This window comes from Pyrgilauda ruficollis, unplaced genomic scaffold (genome assembly GCF_017590135.1).
Source record: "Pyrgilauda ruficollis isolate IOZ18807 unplaced genomic scaffold, ASM1759013v1 scaffold19, whole genome shotgun sequence".
NCBI classification, from domain to species: domain Eukaryota; kingdom Metazoa; phylum Chordata; class Aves; order Passeriformes; family Passeridae; genus Pyrgilauda; species Pyrgilauda ruficollis.
The window spans coordinates 7263338-7288949 of NW_024518095.1; the positions used below are offsets into that span (position 1 = coordinate 7263338).

Below are 25612 nucleotides of genomic sequence, written 5' to 3' on the forward strand. Positions count from 1 at the left end.
TTGTGAGTTTGAGCTAGAAGCTAGCTAAGAAGCTCCTGGTAGTCTTCCTCTCTTTATGAGAATCATCAGAGTTTTGTAGCTTGCTGGTAGTCCTTTGCCACTGGTTCTCAGTCCCTCTTGTTTGTCACTCACCTTTGTGACCATGTGCACTACTCTCTGACCTTTACCCAAGCTTTTTTGTTTGAATCTTAGACAATGTTAACATAATATGTGATAGCAGATTTGATTTTAGCAGTGTGAAGGAAGGGAGGAAAAAGGGGCATGTTAGAGTCAGCATCTGTCAGATGGTGTCTGTTAGCTTAAGATTAGGTATATAAATTTCTAGGAAAACAAACACACTGGATTTGATACCTGGAGCCTTAGAGACTGATTTCTACCTGAAGTAAATGTTTTTATTTGTAGCGTTAAATCTTCAGTGATATACAGCAGTCATGTATAAAACCACTGAACAAGAACATATTGTAGGCCAAAGGGAGGAGGATGAGCATTGAGGAGTAGAAATGAAATACAAAAAAGGGAAATAGAGGCAGGTCTGCTTTACCTGAGCCTTGAGAAAGGAGAAACATAACCACAAGAACTGGAGATGAAAATAGTTTGTTACATTTTCGTCCTTCATATAGTGGAATTTTCCAGTTATCTTTAGGAGTAAAATGAAGTTACTCAATCTCAATCTGTTTCAGATCTCAGCATCACTCATGTAAGTCTGGAGCTGTTCCTTCAACTGAGCAATCAGCTTCATACAGATTAACTGAGAAAGGAGTTTAGTCCTAGATTTGATATTTCAGTTTCTGTTTATAGTTGTAAAATCTCCTCTGAAAGTAAGACACATGTTTGGAGGCTTACTCCTCCTTTACACTTGCTTAACTTTTTCATATTAACTTTTTGGTATTTTATCAGTCACTACCTTTTGTTAGTTGTGAGCATTATCATGTTTGGATAGAGGAGTAGTTCATTTATTTTGTAACCAAGAGGCTTAGTTAATAGGAAATATTGCAAAGAAATTAAATACGTTCCCCTTTTAAATAATCTCATTTTCTTAAAAATATCTAGTATAATAAAAGCTCTGAAAGCTTAATCAGTACAGCATTACTGAAACCATCTTCCAAAATCTTTTAATGTTTTTCACTGTTCCTACTACTGTTCAAGCTATCTTCTCCAGTTTGCAAGAAATAATTTCAAAAGCATTGAGCCTTCTAATTATTTTTTGGGGGGGGGGATTAAGATTACTGTTTGATAATACATTATACTGTAGTCTAAATCTGTTGGGATTTTTAGAAGAATCTTATGTTATGGTAGTGCAATGAGTGGACTTTGTTTTCATGGTATCATGGAGTCAGGATATTTAGTTGTTTATTTATTTATTTACTTAATGTTAAGACTTGCTAAAACATGTTAGAACTGCATTGTCTGATTAAATTTTTATTGATGGAAGTGAATGGATCACATTCCATTATTCTTTTTGGCAAAGAGTGGCTTCATGTTTTAATGTGAAAATATTAGGAAGAATATTACAAGAGGATGCGTGCTGAAAATGTAAACCCAAATGATTACTTTTGGGTGTGTGTTTTTGATTGATTTTCATGTTGTGTGACAGTGCCTTAAGGTCTGCGAAGTTTTCCTGCTTTCTCCATGACAATGAAAAACTTTAGAGGCAGCATTACATTGAAGGAGAATGGAAGAGTTGTAGAAGAGCACTCCTGAGTCTTGAGCTGTTAAAGAGATTTGCATGCCATCTTTTGTGCTCACATACACTGCAGGGCTATAGCTGACAGGAAGGTGGCTAATGTATAACTTCATCTCCAGCATGCTCCAGTCAATGGAACAGCTTTTGTCAGTGATAGACTTGCAAGTTTTTGATGGGAAGCAGCCTTGCAGCCAGATGGTCTTGGGCATATGTGTTTATGAATAAGTGGCTTTAAGTCACTTTGCCTCCTTTGGAGCTGTGCTGAGCACAGCTTAGATTCAGACAGCTGTGTTTTCAGTGTCATCCTCCTTTCCTGTTCTGTGGCTTGCATCTCTGTTCTGTTTGCTTTGGTTTTTCTACTGAATGTACATGCAAAAGAATGGCTAATACTCCAGCCCTGGAGAATTACAGTGAATGAGAGCATGTGTTTTGCCCCTCTGCAAGCTGCTTAAGACTTAGATATGAGTCCCCAGGAGGAAAAATGGATTATATCCCTGCTTGTTCCATCTTTAGAATAGACAAACAGGGTATGTATAGATCTTTGACTCCTATTTTACTATTTCCTGGTATGTATTGGATGCTGATATGTCTTTTCATTTTTAGGCTGAATGCCTGTCAGTGGAAGAGGAAGTGAGGCTCATCTGGTAGTGAAAGCTCAGGCAGGGTCAGAAACTATCCAAACTACCTTTGTAGTCAGCAGCTGGGGTGGCAGTATAACTTTGCAGTGGAGCTGGGAGTGGTTAGGTCAGGCAGAGCTCTCAATATAAAAGTTGTACACATTCCATAAAGATCTGTGAAAACATGAGTGGCCTGGGGAGAGTGAAATAGGGAACAAGAATGCACTGTGTCTTCTAAAGCTAGAAGTAGGAAGCAGCAGATGAAACCAGCGGACAGGCAGGTATTTGGAACAGGTATCACACAACAGATCACTGAAGTGAGAAATGCTTTTTCATAAGGTGTTGCAAATGCTGATTTGTTCAGAAAGCAACCAGCCGAATTCACAGAGGATAACTATTAAATGCAAGGATACTAATCTGCTTAGGATTTCTGGTGCCGTGAAGTGCTGGATGATGGAAGAGCAGTTGTGGGAGGTACCACTGTATGCTTTTCTAGTTTTATACTGTTTCCAGGTGTTTGCTACTGGTTAGTGTTGAAAAGATATATGAGGATAGGAATAAGAGGATATTTGATGGGACCTGGTTCAGAAGCCTTTTGCTCTTGTGCCTCTGGAAAGCACACTCAGATTTGAGGTTGCAATGTCACTTTACTACTGAAAGCTTATGTGATACACGCTGTCACTTAGGACTGCTTTTTGTGCATGCGTTTGATAACACTCCTAGTTTTATGTTGTGTTTATGCTCTTGATGCAACTTTCATGACATAATGACAAAATTGATGATTCGGCTGTATGGCACCAGGATCGTACCAAGACATTGTGTTTCTTATTGTATATTCTTATTTCATGGTAAAAGTTAGGATTGCTTTTGTTTTTCTTTGTGAGCTAAACATGTTAGATTGGAGCATAATAAATGTTTAACAGAGTGACAAGCCACATTTAAACCTCCCAGTCTGTGTATTGGGAGGAAAAAACATGAACAAAACCAAACCCAAAAGAAAAGACAGAAAGCATTTCATCTCTTTGCAGTCTTTCGGAACACAACATGTAAAAGTCAAATATAATGTCTAGTGGTAGATTGGTAAACAGGATTATTGCCTGGATGAAGTCCTCAAGTGTTCCCCTCATTTTATTTTGCTCTGTAATGATTCTAACAGCATCTCTCAGAAGGACCAATATATGCAGCGTTTTCTAGTATTGCTTAAAATGTGGATTGTATATCTGTTGTTATTTATTTACCTTGTCCCACTTTTGTTTATTCCTATTTTAGCTTTCTAATTTGCAATTCAGCTTCTTTAGCCTTGGAAGCTATTGAATATTTCACTGTGCCTTAAATGATTCTGTATTTTTAGACAAAATGGAAGCACAGTGTGCTATAGGGGCAGCCTGTATAATATTGTCTTTTTTCTGAGTTAGTCTCATGACATTGTTAAGACTCAGCACTGCATTTAAAGAGTCAGTGTTCTCATTTAGCCTTCTTAGTCTGTGATTAAATGGGAGTTGTTGTTTGTTTCACTATAAGTTGGCTGACAAAAGCTAAATCTGTCACAGGTGCTACAATTTGTGTATCAGAAAATTTGCTTTCCAAATACTAATTATTCCCAAAGTATCTTACTTCACACAAAGCACAGATAACACAGTCAGCAAATTTGTCCTAGTTTCATCATTGTGCAGTAAATTAGGGTTTTTCTTCTACCATTGTGTAAAGTGAAGATGGTAGAAATCCAATTGTATGAGAACCAGTTGATGTACAACCTCTGATCTGTGTTTTTCACTTAATTCTCCCAATCAAATGCTTGAAATGTATGTTATTCAAATAATCACTGCTGAATTTCACTTTTGTAACTGAATGAACTGTTGTCAAGGGACATGGGATAATGGGAAACAGCAGTGTTGTCTCTCCAGAAGTCATTTTAAAAAGCAAGTATTTTATGCTTGAAAGACCTAGACCCAAGCTGGTAATATGCTTAAACTATTAATTTTGGAAGTTATTGTAATATGATGGAAGCTTTTTGGGAATTATCTTTCTGGTTATTATGGGAGAAGAATGGACCTTCAGTTATTGAAACTGGTGAAATAAGTGAAAGTATTCATTTTACAACCTCCAGTCTCCTCAGACTGAGTCACAGATGGCTTGAAAACACACATGCAGCTTCCTGTGCACAAGCATGGAGTTGATTCCTGTCACGTGTCCTCCACTGTTCCCTGTTGTGGAGAGCCTTTGTGATAACCTATTGCAACCCTAGTTGCCAGGATGATGTATTTTGACACTGAAGGGCCAGGATCTCCCTAGATAAGAGTTTGGAGTTCAGATGGACTATTGCTCAGTTAAATCTTCTGTAATGAATCCAACTGTCATCCAAGTGCACAAATTTCTGACACTAGACAAAGCAGAATGACCTGCTAAAATAGCAGCTGGATCTGTGTTTCAGCAGCTTCTTTCATTGCCAAGAATTACCTAGGAACCTTTCCCAAGATTAGACGTACAGTCTAAATATATATATATATATATATATGGTATTTAGCTTATAGAATGACTTACACAGAAAAGGAAGAGCATTTAAAGTTGTAAATGAAATTTTTAGCAACAATTTTTGCATTGCAAAGTAGCTTAAGAAACTGTTTATTTATTCCCTTAGGATGAACATATTGTGTATTTGTATATTTCTAATAAATGCAAACATAGATGTGATTTAACTCCTTATAACAGTGATGCACAGCTCTAGTTGTTTGGCCTATGTATTGTAATACTGATTTTTGTTTTTATTTTATTTCTGTAGGACTATTTAACCATTCACAAGTATGGCAATGCAGCCAGAAATGATCTTTGGAACACATTGTCAAAGGTAAAATACTTTAATCCATTGCACTGAGGGAGAAATAGGAATTTGCTATGGCGGTTTTCTCAGTGAGATCAGGAGTGAATAGTGCATATTGAGATCTTCAAACCACAGAGCAAATATCAAAACTGATGCAAAGAAATTCCATTTGAGTTAACCTAGTGGCAACATTAAAAATAGGAGTTCTGCAGCATTTCTGTACTTTGTTATGTTAGAATATATTTCCCTGCATGTGCTATGTCACTGATGTGCAGTGAAAGAATCTCTCAGTGACTTCAGTGGCAGCACACTGAGACCCATAAGCTGAAAAGCACATGAAAGTGTTGAGCTTTGGCATTCCCATCACTTGTGTTTGTGATTTTGTATGGAGTTAAAATTTTTGTGAAGGACAAAAATATTAAAGCTTCAAAGTATGATGTAAACAGAGAACTATTTACTGCAAGATTTGGCATGCTGTAGAGACTTATATATCCAGGCTTGGCTTGAGTTCTAGAACCTGGTCTAGGGCTCCACAATGGTTCATCGTTTTTAAGATGAGCAAAGTGTCCCTGAATTTCTCTCCTATGGGATTAGTCTGAGCTAGTCTGAGTCTTCCCCAGAAATAGACTGAGTGGAGGGCAATGTGGAGTACAGTCAGAGTTTTGGTACAGGTACCAGTTCAAGCCATACAAAACATGACAATCTAGTTTTAACTATTGACACCAAAGCTAGGATTTAGCTGAAGATCAAGACATCTGGACAAGCAGGTATATATATGTAAACTAAGTGTCCAAGATCCTGTTCTTCTCACTGAGTCTTCAGTTGCTGATTCACAGACTTCTAACAGCTTTTACCTTAATTTATCCTACCTGGCTTCCAGCTGCCACATGAGAAGCATGTCTGTTGTAGATACAATAATTCTGAAAGAATGTGTTGAATATTTTAGGATGTGTCATTTGACACTAGTGAACAGGAACAACTGGAGTCCCAGAAATCTAGTCAATATAGTCAGCAGAGCTTAGAGAGTAATTCAGTTGGCTAGCCACTACATGATTATTTTATAATAAGCCTGAACCACTGACTGTTGACTAGAGACTTGAGATAATTGTTCAAATGTAGGCAACTAGTGCCAGATTAGGTGCAGTGGGATGTTTTAGACATTCAGGTGTGTCTAAGCAATTTAGCATAAGATACATGGGGAAATCTCTGCTCTTCTGGAGTGGCAGATAAAGGTCAAATGTCATTATTCACCTACATGTGGGCATCTGAACCAAGTCCTATGTCTGTACTGACTGCTAATGAGAGTTGAGACAAGTAACATACAGTCAGGCTTTAAAATCTGTGTCTTAATCTGTAGCTGAATGTCACTGCAAGAAATCTTTCTTTCCGTCCTCTGTTAAAACCTCTGGGACAGTTCTGGGCGATGGGAGGTCGGAGGAATGAATGCTGTCATGAAAGAGCAACAGAATCTGCAGCTAATGAAGTGGAACAAAAATGAGACTCTATTCTGGTCCATAACCACTATAGCTGTACTGTATGCTCTATCTACTGTTGCAGCTGATAATTCTGTTTGCCTCAGTTGTAAATGCATTTGTTGCCAGCCCCTTTGTTCCTAAGGCAGTGCAACTGCAGCTTCAGTTCTGAAGACATCTTCTGCTTGTATTCATCAGAGGTTGCTCAGTCTGTGATCTTGGACTGTTCGACAGCAAGGAGCATGTCTGGCGCTGAAGAACAAATGATGCCTCTTTCTCCTCATACGCAGTCTCATCTCCCATGATGCTATAGTATCTCTTTGTGTTTCAGATGAAAATCCACTTGTAAAACAGCATTTTTATTGACATATGGAATCAAATATGAAAACATTAATCCTCCATGTGTTCTAACAGGTGCAGTTTATGAAGCAGCAGTGGATATATTGGTATACATAGCCTCATTTTGGACATAAGGGACAGTATTTTCAAATGACTAGTCATTTTGTTTTTCAGAACAGAGAAGCCCTATATTTTTAGAAATTAAGGCCTTTCAAATATGCCTTATTGTAGGTGCCTAGATCAGCTAGCACTGTGTCTTTTTTAACCTTAGCTGGTTAAGAATAGCTACCCAGTATTTCTGTGGGTCTTGTTAATATCTGGTAAAGCAGGTTATTTCTTCTGTTTCAGCAGAAGTACTTGAATAATGTGGAAAATATGACTTTCTGACTGTCACTCTCCTCTCTGTTTAGACTACTCAATATTTATTTTTAAGACACACAGAGCCTTAAGTTCAATTATGTAGTGTGTGTGTGTTGGGTGTAAGTGTGTGTGTGTATCTGTATACATGTGTGATGGTTATTTTACCCTCCAAAACCAGTTTTGATCCTGGGTGAAAAAAAAAAAAAAAAAAAGGTTTTGTGTATTGATACTGCTTCAGTGTATTGAAACTTTTCTTTTTTTTTTTTTTTTTTTTTTTTTTTTTTCCAAGGCTTTAAAAAGGGTTGGAAAATCTGTAAATATCCAAGAGGTAATGGATCAGTGGACACTACAGATGGGTTATCCTGTTATCACTATCTTGGGAAATGAAACTACAGACAACATCATAGTCATCTCCCAAGAGCGTTTTGTTTATGACAGTGATACTAAACCCAAGGATCCTGCCCGTGGGGACAGCAGGTACTTGTATTTCTCAATTACTGTCTTTCAAGATGCTGTAGTTGTTTAAGTAAGTGCTTTTTATGTGTATTTTTATGCAAATAGTTTTTTAGAAATCTGAGCTTTTCTTGGGATCAATAGCGTGTGGTGATACTTTAATTTGAACTCACATAAAGTTGAGGATAATTAAAAGAATTGGAAAAAAAACCCAAACCAATTGCATCCTGACAATTCTCTGTGTCAGTGTCTTGCATCACGCATCTGTTTCCTTCCCTTTTCTTTTGATTTTGTCACACTCCATGAAGTAATTTGGAATGTGATTGGAAGGTCTGATAGTTCTTAAGAAATTCTTTGGAGTGGACCTCTCAATGCTCATACATTGAGTAGGCAGATGTAAATTTATGTCAACTGCAGACCTTGCTTGACTTGGGAAGGAGTCAGGAGCTGAACTGGACCTCTGTAGAAGGCAGGGGGTTCCAGTTCTTTCATTTTTGGAGGCAGCTGAACGGGTCCTATAGGAGCTGTTACACTGGCTGAAATCAGCATCTCTGTCTCTACCCCTTTTCCATTTATTAGATTGTTTTGTTCCTGCTTCCAGCTGACTCTATACTCTTCCTTCATCCCAAAGACAAACTGACATTCCTGTCTGATCCTGGGGAATCCTCATTGTTTCAAGCAGTTTTGGCATTATAATTTAAGGCCAAGAATAGCTGTTGCTGGCTGATGCTAGAGGATTTCAAGATGGCTTTTGAAGTTTCTGTGTTGACCTGTTCATGCTCAGTGTGAAAGAGGGCACACTACTAACCTGGAATATTCTATGTTTGTCCAGTAGATTTAAATTGTTTAAAAGTAAAATTTAATACAAAATTTTGATTGACATATCTGGAGCTTGTAGAATATTCCTGTTGAGGAAGGCCTAAAATGATAATAACATTTACTGGAAAGTGTTTAGAAGTTCATTATCTTTTTTTAGAACATGAACAGTATGGAACTCAAACATGACACAGAGTAAATAGTTGTTTTTCTGGCTGTATTGGAACAAACTAACAGGGTATTAAGCATCTGTCTAAATTCTGGGCTGAAATTAGTTCCTGTGTGAAAAAGAGATTAAACAACTGAATGTGGACTAATGGAAGTGTTCATGACTCACAGCTCAGTACAGTAGGAGAGAAATTCTCCCTTCCTGTCTTGAAATTTTTTTTGTGCAAGTTTATATATGTGTAATGGAAAGTGAGTGGACTTTACTACTCAGAACAGCAGTTATTATTTTTTTGATTTACTAAAACAGATATGTTAAGCCTTCTAAGTATTGTTGAGACTTTTAAAAATAGATTTTCTAGGTATTCAATATAAATTAAAGTAACTGTTATTTAATGTATGAGTAAAGACTTCTGGGTATGTAAATGATACCAGGGTGATATGGTGAGTTGACCCTGGCTGGATGCCAGGTGCCCACCAAACCTGCTCTATCACTGCCTGCCTCAGCTGAGCTGGGGAGAGAAAATATGATGAAAGACTCATGAGTTGAGATAAGGACAAGGAGAGACTACTCACCAGGTACCATCATAGAAAAAACAGACTCAAGTTGGAGGGCTGGAGCGGGGGGGAAATTATTACCAGTCAAATCAGAGAAAGGTACTGCATAAATAAACAAAAATCTTAATTTCCCCATACCTCTCCCTCTTTCCAGGCTTAATTTCACTCCTGATTTTCTCTACCTTGTTCCCTCCAACAGTGCAGGGGAAGAAAAATGGAGCCTGTGGTCAGTTCATCACACGTCTCTGCCCCTCCTTCCTCCTCAGGTGGAGGGCTTTTGCTACAGCATGGGGTCCCTCCAAGAGGAGACAGTCCTCCACAAACTGCTCCATCATGAGTCTTTCCTACTGGCTGCAGTTCTTCACAGACTGCTCCAGTGTGGGTCCCTTCTTCAGGGTGCAGTCCTTCAGGAACAGGTTGCTCCACTGTGGGGTCCTGCACAGGCTGCAGGTGGATCTCTGTTCCTCTGTGGACCTCCATGGACTGGAGGGTCACATCCTGCCTCACCATGGCCTGCACCGAGGGCTGCAGGGGAATCTCTGCTCCAGTGCCTGGAGCACCTCCTGCTCCTCCTTCTGCACTGACCTTGGTGTCTGCAGGACTGTTTCTCCTTTCTCCAACTGCTCTTTCCAGCAGTTTTTTTCCCCATGTTACCTCAGAAGTGACTGATGGGGCTTGGCCAGCAGTGGGTCTCTCCTGGGGCTGGCACTGGCTTTGCTGAACATGGGATTAGCTTCTCACAGAAGCCACCCCTGTAATGCACCAAAACCTTGCCATGCAAACCCAATACAGGTGAGAATTAGACTTAGTTTTATTTTCATACATGACATGAATTTGTAATTCAAACTGTATGTTGTCATGTGTGGAATGGCCAGGGAAATACCACCAGGGCAAATTCTTCTGGGTTTCTTAGGAGATTTTGTTCACAGATTTTATTACAATTCTTGCTTCTAAACATTGGAAATAAGATTTAGTGCTAGAGAGGGCACATGTGAGCCCTGCCAGGAATTTAGTATTCTAACAGGCAGTACAATACATATATGTACAGGTCTCTTCCCCCTTTGGATTGTTTGTTTTCTATGCTTCCATTTCCTTTTAAGCACAAACAGAAAAGAAACCCCTTGCTCAAGGAAGGCTTTACAGATGGGTTATTTACTCCAGCCAGTTAGCAGACAGAGATAAATTGCCACTTCCCTGGTGAAATTATTTGAGAGTCATGTTACATAAGTATAAATACCAAAGAATACCAAAGAACAGGAACCATATATATTTACCTAAAGGGGAAACTTACCTATGCCATTCACCTTTCAAAAATTGTCCATCAACTTACATTAGTCCTATGGCTTAGTTATAAACTGGTGTCTGAGTGTTCTAACACTGACCATGCAATTCCTTCATGCACTGCCCACAGGCACATGTGGCTGGGTATGCACAATGGCCATGTGTCAGTAATACCCTTTCATGCCATCAAATTAACTAAAAAACAAGCTTCAGATACTGAGAATAAAGTTAATCTTTTAGTTAGCAGTGACCTAGATATTTTTCAGTTGTTTGGCTTTTTAATTTCTTTTTTTTTCCACTGCTGAAGTGACTATTGCTTCAGTTATTGTGGAAGCAGTAGACGGGGAAAATCACATTAGTGTGTGGTCATTTCATAATTTGAGATGCATTACTCTGCCTTGGTTTTTAATATTGAAAGAGCTGAACTTTGTATGACATGACACAGCTTTTCTGCAGATTCACCAAGGGGAGTGTCAGCTCTGTTGCACAGTGCAGTGTTTTGGCTCGTTCTGTGGGTGGCTTTGGTCAGGAAGTCGGCAAAGTTTTACTGATGTCTGCTGATGATATATATATATATATATATATATATGATCAGCATGCAGGTTTTGTGGGTGTTACACATCAGTGGCCTAATTCACATTCTAATAAAGTTGGTGCTTCCTCCCCTGCATGACCCATGAATTTAGGCGTTGGACTCATGTCTCCCTGGGGAGCCATAATGGGCACTGTAAATAACGGAGAGCAAATGCTATTTATGCCACATCTGAGGCCGTGCTCTTGCAGGGCAGGCAACATTGGCTTCCTTAGGGTAGTTTATCTATGGATTAATTGTGATGATCATTCCAAACACCATAAGAAGTAGATCTGCACAAAACACAGAAAAATGTTCCGGTCCAGGCATTTCCAGGAGTTTATCATCTAAACAGACAACACAGTACACACTGGAAGGCTCTAGGGAAGGCTCTTAAAGCATCCATCTACCCTGTAGTCTTTTGTTATCCAGAGGTGGGGCTGTAGTTTGGTATGGCACAGCAATAAATGTCAATTCTATTGCTTTGAAAATGATGAGGAGTTTAAATTTTTGGTTCAGATGCTGTCTAGGCAAGTTTAGCTTTGCCTTACTGTAGAAAGAGTCTTCAGAGTAGGTCTTTCAAACGTATCTATTGCCTAAGAAATGTAAATAAAGAGGCAACTGAATACTTTGGAACCATTCTGGTTTTATAAAATGTCTGTGCTTTGCTTTATGCTGCTTATTTATGCAGCAATTAACTGTTAAAAATGAAGTGTGAAGCTGCATATTTAATTTTTAACTCTGAAATCATGTAGAGGAACACAGAAGCAGCAAGCAGATTTTTCTAAATGATAAATGATAAAAGTGAAAATTGTTGATACCTTTGGCAGTGGTTGATGCCTAGTCCATTACTGTAAGTGTTTTTAATTCTTCTACAGAAGAGAATGATTACACATTTTCCAATCTCCCGTATATTTGTGCTCTTTGTCATTATACCTGAAGAAAAATGTGTTTCAAGAGCCATACATATACAAACTGTGATTTATTTCTGTGCATACAATCAACTGTATGGCTTGCTAAGCTCTAACATTTGGACTGAAATTATAGAAGGGACACAATTTCACTTCTTTGTAAACTGAACATAGATTTTACTTGGCACTTATGCCTTCACATGACCCATAGTTCTTATTTTATGAGAAAATAAAACTAACAATGACAGACACTGTTTCTAGAAACATCATTCCTTGGAAGGGCCAAAATCACCACCTTTGATCTGAGTGCCAAAGCCTATGGTTGGTATAATGTTCCAGTAGCAATTTCAGCTTATGCAAGCAAAACTTTAAAACTCCTATTACAACTGTATAATTCATATTCTATTCCTGTATAACAACCCTTTAGTTAAGTGTAGTTTGGTCCTGGACTCCTGTATACCCCTGTGATAATAGATTATGCCCTTAGTTTATAAGGCTCCAGGGGAGAAGGCGATATTCCATCTGACAGGGTTCAGTGGGTTTCCCTGCTTACAGAAAATGATGATTTTAAGGCAATAGTCTCATCCATCATTACAAAACAGCTCTCAGATATGACAAAAATCTTATGAAAAATAATCTGTGGTCTAGACAATAAACTAACCAGTTTTGAAGAAATCCATAAACCTTTTATATACTATATTAAAGAGCAGACCAAAGCTTTCTGGTTTTGGGTGTGTTTTGCCCTCTAAAAATATACAGAGCTTGTCTCTGTAAAAGTGGAGAATAACCTTTCCAATGTTATCAAAATAATTAAGTTAATCTTGCTGGAATAATACTCATTTATACAGCATTCTTGTCATGCATGCATTTTCCATAGCTATCTTTACTTGTTCATGATAATATCCTAAAGGGGAATGTCTTGCCAGGCACTGAATACAGCTAGGTGAGAGGAAAGAGAAAAACAGGAAGATGAACAGATTGGGATGTGGACAGGATATGCATACATGCTATAGTGTGGTAAACCTGGGTGCCTTTCTCTGTGTAGCTGAACTGGGGAAAATTCAGTTGAACAGTGCAAGCCATGGACATGACCAGCGAAACCAGAGCTGTACAGACCCATGGGTCTAACACCCTCTAGTAATTGCCACAGCTGGAAGGCTTTAGAGTGGGCTGCAGGGCTGCTCAGCAGACACTCCAAGATGAGTGATTAACTGCAGAATTTATTTCCCTTCAAGTCTCTTCTGAATTTCCTAGACAAAGCTTCTTTATTTATTCAGGCTTTGCAGAAAAAGGGCTGTGCTTGTCCCTTTACCAATAATGATTTGCATAGTAAAAGCATTTCTGTGTTGGAATATTGCCGTGTGTCTTCTTACATAGTTGTATAGCATTATTACTTGAGCAGAGAAGGGGAACTTACTCTGTCCACTTACCAGCTGAGGAGCTGGTTAAACACAAGCCAAAATCTTCCGAGCGCAAGGGAGCACAATACTGATTAGTATCTTTGCTGTGTTCTTAGAGCAATTGCAGATTAATGTAGCATATGTAGTATTAATTATGTAATAAAAAAGGACTAAAACATGGACAAATATTGTTCCATAAACTGAGAAAAGAGGGCTAACAAAATATAAATAGAAAGCAAAGTGCTCATTTACCTCCCTGTCTCTGAGAAATATCCTCTCATCTTCCATTTTCTGAGGTCCTTTGAGTGTTTTCTTGTTATGCCTTTCATCTTTACTATACCTGAAACATTTTGCCTGTATCAGTGTTTCTATGAGAAACAGCTATTGTGTTGTTACCTAGGGAGTGGAAGGGGTACCCCTAGTTCATGTGTGGAGAGACCTAAATGTCTCTGTATCTGCTGTAATAATGATGAAGGGAACAGGCTCCAGGAAAGAAAGGTACCAGTGTATCAGTGTATTAGGCACAGAGGAAATGGAATTAACGGGAATGAGATGAAAAAATCAAGAGTCCTCAGTGGATCACAAAACTGTGTGTGAGCACTGCCAGATATTGATTTAACCATTTTTTTTAGCTGTTCAAGCAGGGACTTGAAAATACTTGTTCTTGCAGAAGAGTGGGAAAGCGTGGAGTGTTCCCTCTCTTGAAATGCACAGTGGAGTAGAGGCCAGCTCTGTGACACCAATAGATCTTGTCCTTTGATGTGCATAAGGAAAGTCCTTAACCCCAGCAGCCTGAGAGAGGACAGTGCTGTGCTGAGTGCTGCTTCTCCATAGGAACAGGCACAGGGCTGCCTTTGTGAGTGACCTGGAGCAAGCCTGCCTGCCTTGGGCACATGATGGAACAGTGCCTTTGCTGTGTTTACTAGCCCAGCTCTTGTGCTGTGTGCTCCCTGTTGTAATAAGGTTTTTTCTTTTCTGTAAAAGCTACTAGCACATCCTGGTTTTTTGTCCTGCTTTTTCATTTCTAGAGGCTTTTCTGATGTTGCATTTAAAAAAAAAATCTGAATAGGAAATACTCTTAAAATCTCTTCCGGTACATGTCTGTAGTAGTGTCTCCAGCAAGATTATGCTGCTATCAAAGACAGCAGAAATGTCAATTATAATTTAACACTTACTTTCCAAAACCATTTCACAGCTTCTATTTGCAAGAAGCTCATCTTACTGGGAAACTTCCAGGATGCTCTGGTGTGCAATATATAGGCAACTTTTGGTGTTAGCATTCACAGAACGCTAAAGAAGACAAAATTAGTGTGTTGTGTCATTGTTTCCTGTGCAGTGGCAGCACTTGTATCCTGATAGAAGTTAGGCTGACAGAGAAAAGCTGCTGTTGTATTTTATTGTCACTGCAGAATGTGCCACTTTACTCATCTTATTTGCTAACATTAACTCTCAGGAATTGCTAGATACCCAATCTAGTTAATTGACTCACATTAATTAAATCAATTTCATGCTGAGGAAAGGAGCATGTACTTGAGGGCAGTGCTGTGTTTTAGTATAGAGTGAAGTCTTTGGGAGATGAAGAGGAGAATAAGGACAGCAAGTGCTTGTAGGGAGCTGCTTAACATGCAGGGGGTAGGAGAGGTAATGTGGCATGGCAGGGTGCAGGCATGAGCCAAAGTTGGAGCATTAAAGTTGTGTAGCTGGAATAGGCAAATATGGAGTAAGAAATGGAAAAGGGGTTTAGATTGAGAGCTTTAGTGAAGGAAAGACCAGAATGGGAAAGGCCCAGACAGCATTTGGCAGAGACAAGTTTTACAGGAGGGATGAGGGTGGATAAATGGCATATTTTGCTGGCTTTGGAAAAATCTGAGATTTGAGTTCCCCATTGTAGATCAGAGGATAAAACTTGTAACATGCTCAATTTTTTATTCTTCTTTCTCCTGCTTTTTAAAGTTACTGATAATGGCTTTCTTTTCTTATCCCTTTGCATGAGCTTTTACACTCAATAGTAGAATCTCGGGTTTTATGGAGGAGATACTTTGGTAGGGGACTCTTTTAGAAAGTTTACTGAGGAAAGTTTACTGAGGAAAGAGAAACCATCACAGGAATTATATTTTAATCTTGTTTAAATTGACAGTATTCAAAGGAAAAATCAGAACTGAGCACTGGTTTATGTTGAAAAATAATTGGTACTAAGTCTCTGAGAACATACTAGGGAACTGTAAACATAGCTGAAGTGCTGTCTCTTACTCCTGTGGATCCTTCTCAGTCCATAACACATCCTTGTGCTCTGCTCAGAGAAATCTCAGATCTGTGCTCTAGTCAAGGGGTTATGCTTATGGGTGAAGGAGGACACAGACATGGGATTTGCATGATCAGCATCTTGTGTGCAATTCTGCAAGGGTCTTTTGCGCTGGTTGAGCACAGAACAGAGGATGTTGGAGAGGTTAAGAGTCTTTCTTACAGGGTAAGGAGGCAGCTGTCGGGACAGACACTTAACACTGCTAAAGCTTCTTTGTATCCACCTTTGATTCAGTGCCTAAAGTTGCTTGTCACTTCTGAAAATGAAACCTTTTGTTTTTTAGTGTAAAAGGTACTGTTAGGCAGGGAGGAGACGGCGTGTGCTAACAAAGAATTTGTAGTATTGGTTCTTTGCCCACAAAATTTTTCTAAATTTGGTAAGGTACGCTGTTAGCGCTGGCACTGAAATGAGTCAGTTTTAGATGGCTTCACAATATTCATAACTGCCTCATTTATAATTTATTTTTGGATGAAATATTTATCTAATATTACACAAAAATTTATAGAAGGTTTAGTAACCAGATAATTATATTAGTTATGCCATGTTATGTTATTATCAGACCATGCTTTTTTTTTTCCCCCCTCAAATTAGGCAATTTAATTCAAATTTACTAATTTAAATTACCTTGTGTCTACCCTTAAAAAAAAAAAAAAGGATAATGAAGTTTAGACAGGATGGCTGAAGACATACAGCTATTTTCTAACAGAATATGCAGGCTGTCGTCTTAAGGCAGACGCACGGTGCAGAGCCACACAGGCTCTCTTTCATGCTAGGGCTGCTGCTGCAGCAGTGAATCTTTTTTATGTCTGGAACTTTGTATTGTTTTTACATTGGTAAGGGCATTATATTTTGCATAAAACTCCTGGAAAATGTACATTTTTCCCTTTTTTTGCTCTAGGATTTACTTATTGCCTAAAATTATTCCAAAGGCTCTTGCAAAATCTGGAAGGAATTAGGACTATGGCAGAGTAAAGGAAAAACCACAAAATCTGCATCTTTAATACATTGCTATTAAACATGTTAATCACTGTTATGACTACAGATGAATTAAAGTGTCAATTATTATTTTAAAATACATGCTTCTAAAATTCATCCCTCTAAAATACATTCCGGCAATCCTGTACTGACATTGAGCATATTTTCTCTTTATATATTTGTATTTAAGTCCATATACAGGAAAAAAACCCAAACAATCCATGATCTGTTGTATAAGTGGTTGCTCTTAGAATCAGCTGTCAGCCTCTCCTTTAGAGTATACTAATATGATTGCCTTTTTTAATATGTTTCTAAATGAAAGCATATATAATAGACAAATATACAAAATTAGCAGCTGTATTGAGGCAGACCTGCAAATAAAGAAGCTTAAAATCAGAAGCAAGTCATCCTAGATATGCTAGCTAGCCTCTTTTGAGACTAGAATATAATCTTTCTAGTCACTTTCATGCAATTTTAAATATTTCCCCAAACTATAAAGATTATTCATAGTTTCCTTCATGTGTGCAGCTAAGTATAATTTGTGTTCAAAGTTATAATAGGTTCACAATTCTGAATACCTTCCAAATCCCAGAGTTTTGCTTCCCTCTGAAATATATATTAGCTATATTCAAGTGCCCATCCAATCAAAGCCTCAGACAAAGTAGATAAATCTTAGTAGTTAAGAGGCAAGACTGCTCTGCAAATTGATTGCTGTTCATCCATGAGACATCTTCTAAGTTCACTTCTATTGAAAACTTGAAGTACTCTTCAAAACCTGACACCTCAGTTGTGAAGCCCATTCAGAGCCACCAGGTGGTGAAGCCATTATCTGCCTGGCAGCACCTGTCATGACCTGGCCCTGTCGGATTGTTCTGGATGGTAGGTTGGTCTGACTGAAAAATTTAATCACTTCCATAGCTGGGACATTAGGGAGAAAGAAGAGAAGAACTGATACAAAAAGCTCAGATAGGTTTTGACAGTGTTTGGCTTAGATGGTAACAAGAAGACCAATAATTTCTGAGTATTAATGTCTGCCTCACTTGGAATTTTGTTACCTGCTTACACAATAATGTGTCTGTATTATATTGCACCATATATTCACTATATCTGGACTCTTGACTGAAAAAATTACTGTCTATATTACAGAGATCCTTAAAGACAATGCTGGAGCACTGTCTTTAATTCAGAGTCCATCTAAGTCCACCAAAATTTTGTAAAGGAGCACGAAACTCCTGCCCAGGATAGTGTAGAATAATCTTAGAAAATGCATTTCCACACCCTTTTTCTTCCAGTCTTTTTCCAGTTGCTCATGTAGTTGGTGTTATTAATTTCTCTGCTTTGTTTTTGCCTTAGCTGATCTTTTTATTGTTGACCAGTCTGTTAGTGGTGAAGGGAGAACCCCTGTAACCCCAGAATCCTGATGTCAGCACCATTTCCTTTCCTCATTTTGCTTAAACCTAGCAAACTGTGGATCTACAATTAATGTGGTGTGTGTCACACTTACTGTGCCCTGCTGTTTTATTTCTGCACTGCATAAAGTGTTGCAGCCAGAAATTGTCTGTCTACAGGATTTGTGAAAGTCCTGTCCATTTCAGACATCAGGAGGCCTTCTCCTGTTAAACTAAAGTACTGTCCTTTCTGGTTTCAAGTTAGCTGGAACAAGTTAGCAACTTGTTCCTTGATGAAAAAGTCTGGTGTTGTCTGCTTTTTCATCCCCCTTGTAGGGGAATTCAGCTTAGTCAGTTATCTTTACCAGTGTTTCTCATGTGTTTCTCACTGTTCTTTGTATTAAACTTGTTCTCACTTTGAACTCAGGAATTAAGGTCACACTGGGCATATGCAGATGATCAGTGAATATCTCAAGCTGTGTTCAGGGGATCTCAGTTATTTCTAATTGTTCTTTGTTACGCATTTTTTCATTTCTATTTGTCTTTGGTACAAAGTTAGTGACATGTTCCCTTCCTATCTGCCATCTTCCATGCTCGCAGGGTACAAGGAAATCCCTTGACACCCTGTCTCAGTGTAGGAAGTGTAATAATTGTGAAAGAGGGAATAACATCTTCTTCTGTTGTGTTATGCCTCTGGGCACAGCCTACAATCACTTTACTGGCATGTATTAAATCTAATGAAATCTCTGGGTTTTTCAGTCTTTTGAGAATGATACTCACAACATGAATATATTGTCAGCTCCTTATCCATTAAACAGAACTAACATTCTTGTAGAATTGCACTTAATAAAAATGTGTGATTTCCTGTGATACTCACATGAGCTTCCCCTGGAACCTGAATTACTCCTTACTGAATGAGATACTATACTGTATAATAACCTGGGAAAATCTCTATGATACTTTTAAATTATCTTTCCCAACACAATCTTTCAAGAAAGTGTGGCTTACAAAATTGTATCCTACTGAGTTCTGCTTCTTGTATAATCTTTTTCTGTAGTAGGAAGCTCTGAGGCTGTTCTGCTGTTCAACAGCTTTCACTCATTTTCCACTGACCACCTTACATGTGCTTATGCTCTCAGCCTAGGATTAAACGCTTCCAGATATCACTGCAACAAGGCTCATGATTTTATAGATTAGTTGAATACACTTTAAGGTTTATCTTTGGACTTTCACTATGTTAACAGTGAAAACAAAGGCTTTCTTTCGGCTTGTGTTGTGGTTTGACCTCAGCCAGCATCTACGCCCTACACAGCCACTCTCTCACTCCCCGTGTTGGGATGGCAGAGAGAATTGGAGAAGTGAGAAAACTCATTGCTTGAGACAAAATCAGCTTAAAAGGGAAAGCAAAAGCTGTGTCCACAAGCAAAGCAAAACAAGGATTTTAGTCACTGCTTTCCATGGGCAGGGAGGTTTTCAGCAATTCCCAGGAAAGCCAGGCTGCATCATGCTTGACAGTTACTTGGGAAGACAAATGCTGTGGTGTCCCCTCTTCCTCCTTTTTCCCTCAGCTTTATATACTGAGCGTGAAGTCACATGTATGGAGCATGCCTTGGGTCACTTGGGGTTTGATGTCCTGGCTGTGCCTCCTCCCAGCTTCTTGTGCACCCCAAGCCTCCTTGCTGGTAGGGTAGGGTGAGAGGCAGGAAAGGCCTTGGTGCTGTGTAAGTACTACTCAGCAATAGCTAAAACCTCCCTTTGTTATCAAAGCTGTTTTCAGTAACAGTCAAAAAAATGGCCCCATACTAGCTACTATGAACTAGTAGCCCAACCTTGCTAATCTTGCTAATAGAAACTGTACTTGTCTTGGCAAGAAAAGTGAGAGATCTCTACTGTCTGCCTTCTGTACTGATTTAATATCCAAATATCACACAATCCTTTATTTAGTTTGTTACCAACTTTCTGTGCCTTTTAATTTGTAATAAGCATTAAGGTCATTAGCCAGAAACATCTGCAGCCATCCATCTAAATGCTTTTGCTCGCCACTATTTGTATATGTCTCTGGAGATAAGCCAGGTATTTAACTGAAGTAAAAATACAAACCTTTAAATCGTAGTTTTTGTTCTGTAAGATTTACTTGCTTTCAAAAGGTCAGATTTTCTCATTACTTTGCTTTTGTGGATTTTTTTGTGACTGAAATCCAACCACATGAGTTCATGCAGATGACTCATAGCAATATATTCCCTTGATAAGAAATGCTAATATCAGCATCCTGACCTGTTCAGGGAATCACCAGTGTTTGCAAGGGCCATACTGGGAAAGTGTTCCCTTCTCAGACTCAGTGCTGCTCAGCTGAGCATATGTGTTTATGTATGAGACTTCCGGAGTTCCATCCGGAGAGAGCTGAGAATAGGGAGCTAATGCCAAGGAGTTCTTGCTCCCTGTTGCTCATCTTCAGCCATTCTCGATGTACCACATTGTTATCTCTAACTGAAGAAACAGAGTTGGCATTTTGGGTATTAAGTTCTGGTGGTTAAAATAAGGAGATAGGTGTCTTAACCAGTCAGTTTTACTCTTAGATTTTCTTTTGCATGTTTTTTATTCTTAAACTATTTTTATGCCTCACTTTATCTCTGTGTTAAATAGCTTTAATTATATCCCTCAGTGATATGAGGTCTTAGATTGTTATGCTCTCAAAATACTTCACAAAGATTAGTAAGTGTTACCAATGAATAAGAAATGGATTCCCATCCCACAGAAATTTTCGACATATCAAAACATTTCCTTGCACTGAATCAGGGCAAAATCAAAGCAAAAATTGGGGAAAAATTGGTTTAGAACATTCATTTCAATTCTGTAATTTAACTACCTTACATTTCAGTTTCAGTCATTTCAACTTCCCCCTGCAATTTTTTGAATCGGCAAACTGAATGTTCTTATTTAAAACAGTAGTTATAAAATGTTGCAGCAGTGCCTTTTTAAAATACTGTGCTTGAAAATGTGTGCTGAAGCCTTCTTTTTCTTACAAGCAGCTTGGTTTTGAAAATTGCAAGTTTCATAGAGAAGCTCACATTTAATTATGGAATGTCTCTTCGTCAACACTGAGTGGATGGAAAGGCCCATTTAGTTGCTTGCACATGTGACTGGTGCCATTCAAGGTGCCATCAGGTATTTTACTTTGCCTTGTGCTGCCACTACACCGGCAAGAGCATCCTTATTGTCTTACAGACCATAGCAGAGGTCTCAAATACCCTGCCCTATCATTTGCTGTCACCTTGAATAACTGAATTTATCCCAGAGAAACTAAGTCATGGAAGAGTGATGGTTGGGATTTCACCAGTGCCAGCTGATGGATACATGATTGCTGTTCTTCCAGCCCAAGATAACTCAAAATTTCATTTCTCACCCTCCTGAGGTGTTTGAAAATACATACAGCTTTTGGTGTTAAGCTTTCCTGAAAGTAATTCTGTAGCAGCTTTGCAGTGGGAGAGATTAGGGAAAAAAGCAGATGGCAAATCATTTGCCTCAATTGACTTGATTGATTTTGTGTGATGCCACTGGATGTACAGCCTGTATATTCTTCTCTGATATCATGTTCTACCTACAGTGAAACTTGTTTTCCTGTGCTCTGATCACATTAGAGCAGAAGGCTTTATCTCCTAAAGTCTCTTCCCACCTAAATCATTCTATGATTCAAGTTTATGATTGCCACTACACTTTAAATTAATTATCCTTATTATATCCTGCTAAGAGGCAAATCACTTAATTTGCTTTTGCGCAAAGCTTCTTAATTTTGTCCCTCATTTTTCTGTTGTTAGATGTACTAAAAAAAAAGTAATTTTTTCCTTAAATCTGTACATTGTTCTAGTCTTCTGCCTTGTCGTAGTTCTCCTCCTTTGATTTCCTGGCTAAGTATATAATCAAAGACTATTAATAGATTGATATTCTAAATCTAAATCTAGATGTATGTAGCTTCTTGTAATTTAATTGGGTTTTTATGTGGTTTTTGAGGTCCAGCTTCCTTCTTAAATATTCCTAAAGAAATTAATCTGTGTCAGAATAAGAGAGAACTTTCTAGAAATACAAACAAAAAGTGAAAAAATAGATGGTTGGATTTCTTAGTGGAAGGTCATAGCCCATTAAATTCTTGAGAAACCTGCACTTAATTTTTTCTTATTCAACTATATAATAAAGGGTGTGGAAGAGTTAGGTGTCAAGAGTTTTCTGGTAATAGGAGCTTTGTGAGTGTAATAAAAACAAGTATTACTTACCAAGATGACAGAAGTATTCCTTAGTGCTAGTTGACATGGTAATAAAAAGACAGATGGAGCTTAATGTTGAGAATGAGGTGATACATGTGGGGAAAGCAGTTCTAACTCAGATACTCAGTGGTGGGTTCTGAAGAAACTATTTTCTCTTAGGAAAGAGGTCTTGGACCGGTGGTATGTAATGTCCTGTAAACATCAGCTCACTGTCCAGACATGGTCAAGCAAGTAAAGGATAGGACAGTAAGGATTAGTAGAAAAGGAACATTTAAAAAAGTATAAAGAGTGTGGAAGAGAAAAGAATTATGCCACTTTTAATCCCTGGTAGATACGCCTTCAAAGCGCTGAAGCAAGGCTTGGTTTTCTAACCTGAAATAATAGGCAGAAAAAAATACAGAGGTGGACAATAAGAAGGATTAAGTACAGTTTCTGTATAAAGAACCGCAGGATAGATTAGAAATCTTAAAGCCAGAGGTTTGTAAAAGCAGAATAAAAGAGGACTGTGGTTGTTCACTTTCTCTGCCATTCAAATGTAGGTAAGCTGAATTCTACAGCGGTACTTTAGTTACTTAAAGTTCTGTCACTTTATGTGAAGCAGTCACGTTGCTTGTATACTCCTTGTAATGCAGAATAATGAGCCTCTGAATATTGAGCAGATACCTTCATTGTTCTGTGAGTGATGACTAGGAATAGATCAACTTCTTTGTTTAGTTCTGAATCCACGGGAGAAATGCCCCAAGTATTCCAGTTCCACACTTGCCAGCAGTGTGTGGAGGCGTGGTACATTATGGCTACTGGGAAGATGAATCTTGAAAATGTATGGATTTGCATCCCAGCAAAAACATTTCACATTAATATGAAAAAGTAGTTGAAAAGGTGTGCAAAATCTGAAATGCTAGGAACCTTACCTTTTTGTTTTTAATTACCTGAGATCTTTATTTTGTAAGCAGAGGAAATAAAGTGCTGTCCTTTTTCTGGCTTTGCATAGCTCTTTGCCAAGAAGCCACTGAAAACCCAATGTTACTAAAATATTACTATTCATCAGAGGCAATAGTGTGAGGCATCATTATTGTTTAGTGTTTTATGGTCTCAGGATTTGCCCACAAAAGGATCTCAGTTCTTTTTTGCTGAAAATCAAGTTTTAACCAAATAATCATCACAACTATGATAATTTTCCAAGTGAGATAAAGTATACTGCCTACTGAGTCACTATGTAATGCTCAAGACAAAAAAAAATTATATAATCCACACAGAGCACAATTAGTTTGCTTCTAGTATTGCATGTACCTTGACTGATGCAAGATTCTGATACTCTGTGAAACAAGTCCTTCTGATTAATCTTTAAGCAGAATGAACATGCTTCAGTATTATGCATTGATACAGTGCTACAAAAAATCCACTATTGCATTCCCCTGTGCATTATCCTGCCAAACTAAGTTTAACTATTTCACATGAGCCGTTTCACACTTGTAGATCAGCAAAAAGAGGTTTATTTATACTACCTTTCAAAAATCTTCCCCTTTCCTTACATTTCTTGAAGATTGAACAATGTTATGTTCAGTATAGTTCATGTTAACATATCTGTTCTAGTTTTAGGTGTCTTTCCTCCTCAGCTTCAGAGATGGTTTGTTTTTTTTTAATTCCTGAAATAGCCCTTAGTTTTTCCACAATAAGAGGTTTGCCTTTAGCTCCCTGTCAAAGTGATCAGGTTTGATTGTGGAGGGACATTATGTGGGACACCTCTGTAGCTGAGAAGCATCTCAGGCAGACTGAGCACACAGTTCATTAGCACCATTTCACCCAGGGACTGAGTGTGCTATCTGTACAGGCATCTGAGTCCTGCAGACATAATCGTGACAGTAACAGGACTAAATGGGTTGTTTCAAGTCTTGCTGCCCTGGTCAGTGGGCCCTCAAGATTCTTATTGTCACTGGAGCTGGTTTGTCACAGCAGGCAGCAGATGGCCAGGTGGAATGGGATGCTTTTTTCCCAGTTAGATACATACTGAGAACATGCTGGTGGTGCTCTCAACATATAAAGAATAAATAAAGGGTCTGCACTACTCTCAGACAAAGCAGGAGGAAAGCAGGAGACTGGGCCCCCTTTTTCCTCTTCGCTCTGTAAACTAGAAGACTCCTGACAGAAGAGTGCAAGAACAGTTTGCTTCTTTCTAGTCACACCTGGAGAACACAGTCCATATTTGTATGGATATAATTCAGAGACAATGAATGGAAGACACCTTTTTGGAAGGTGAGACAGATGCGTCTCCCTCACATACACAGAAGTTAGCTATAGCTTCTTCTGCAACAGCAGCAGCAGTTTCTCTGAGAATGAAGAGTAGGAGGAGAAAACATAAAATGGAGAAAACAGCAGCAGTGCAGTAGGAAAAATTTTTTATTTCCTAGATGTCTACTAAAAAGACACCTGTGGTTCCTCTGGGAAAGCACTAACCAAGGGGGTGAGATTTGGAGGTTCTGAAAAGCACCAAGAATGTCAGGAGGTCTCTTATATTTAGTAGATAAAAGTAAAATTTGCCAGTACTAATATTCCCAACTAAATCCAATATGTTTTCTGGTGGGTAGATTTTGTGACACTTGATCTGCAGCTAGATGACCTTTCAGAGCAGGTTCTGTCTTTACTTCAATAGGATTTCCTTCAATTGGAGGCAATATAAAATATTATAAGGAAGTATAAAATTCTTCTCTGTATAGATATTACAATACACAGAATACCATTCTGTGAAGTTCCTTCTTGAAATAACAGGTGTCCATGGATATGTTCATACATGAATATTTGTGGGTGTGTAGATATGTGCTTAAAATCAGCTACATAGGCAGCTCACAGTATCTTTTATTTTGCAGTTTAGCTTTTTCAGTAGCAGCTGAGATGTCATAAAAATTCTATGCAAATGCAGTTTTATTTTTTTTTTCACATACCAATGTTCCTGTTCTTTCACATAATGTAGAAACTCCATCCTAAATTTTGCCTTATGTTTCTCAATCATAGTTTGGTAGGATCTTTTTTATTCTGGAGAGACAAGTATTTAGAACTTGGTATGTTTCTAAAGGCGATGTATTTACTAGGAGGTTTTTATGGATAGTCCCTAAAACACTGGTGTGTGTCTAGTAAGGTATAAGGTATTTAGGGCAGTAGTGAATATAATTCAGTGCATCACTTCACAGCATTTCCTGACTGCCCTCACCTGTTGAACCCAGGAGTTACTGCTGCTGTAGCTAAAGC

At 38.4% G+C, this 25612-nt stretch overlaps 1 protein-coding gene across 1 annotated transcript in view; it reads left to right on the forward strand.

Annotated features, from left to right (window-relative positions):
• The window catches only part of TRHDE (thyrotropin releasing hormone degrading enzyme), a 198142-nt gene that overhangs the window by 122585 nt on the left and 49945 nt on the right, over positions 1-25612 (forward strand). Inside the window, exons 8-9 of the mRNA XM_041465641.1 lie at positions 5081-5146; positions 7580-7767. Of these exons, the coding sequence (XP_041321575.1) occupies positions 5081-5146; positions 7580-7767 (254 nt within the window). The remainder of the gene's footprint in view (positions 1-5080; positions 5147-7579; positions 7768-25612) is intronic.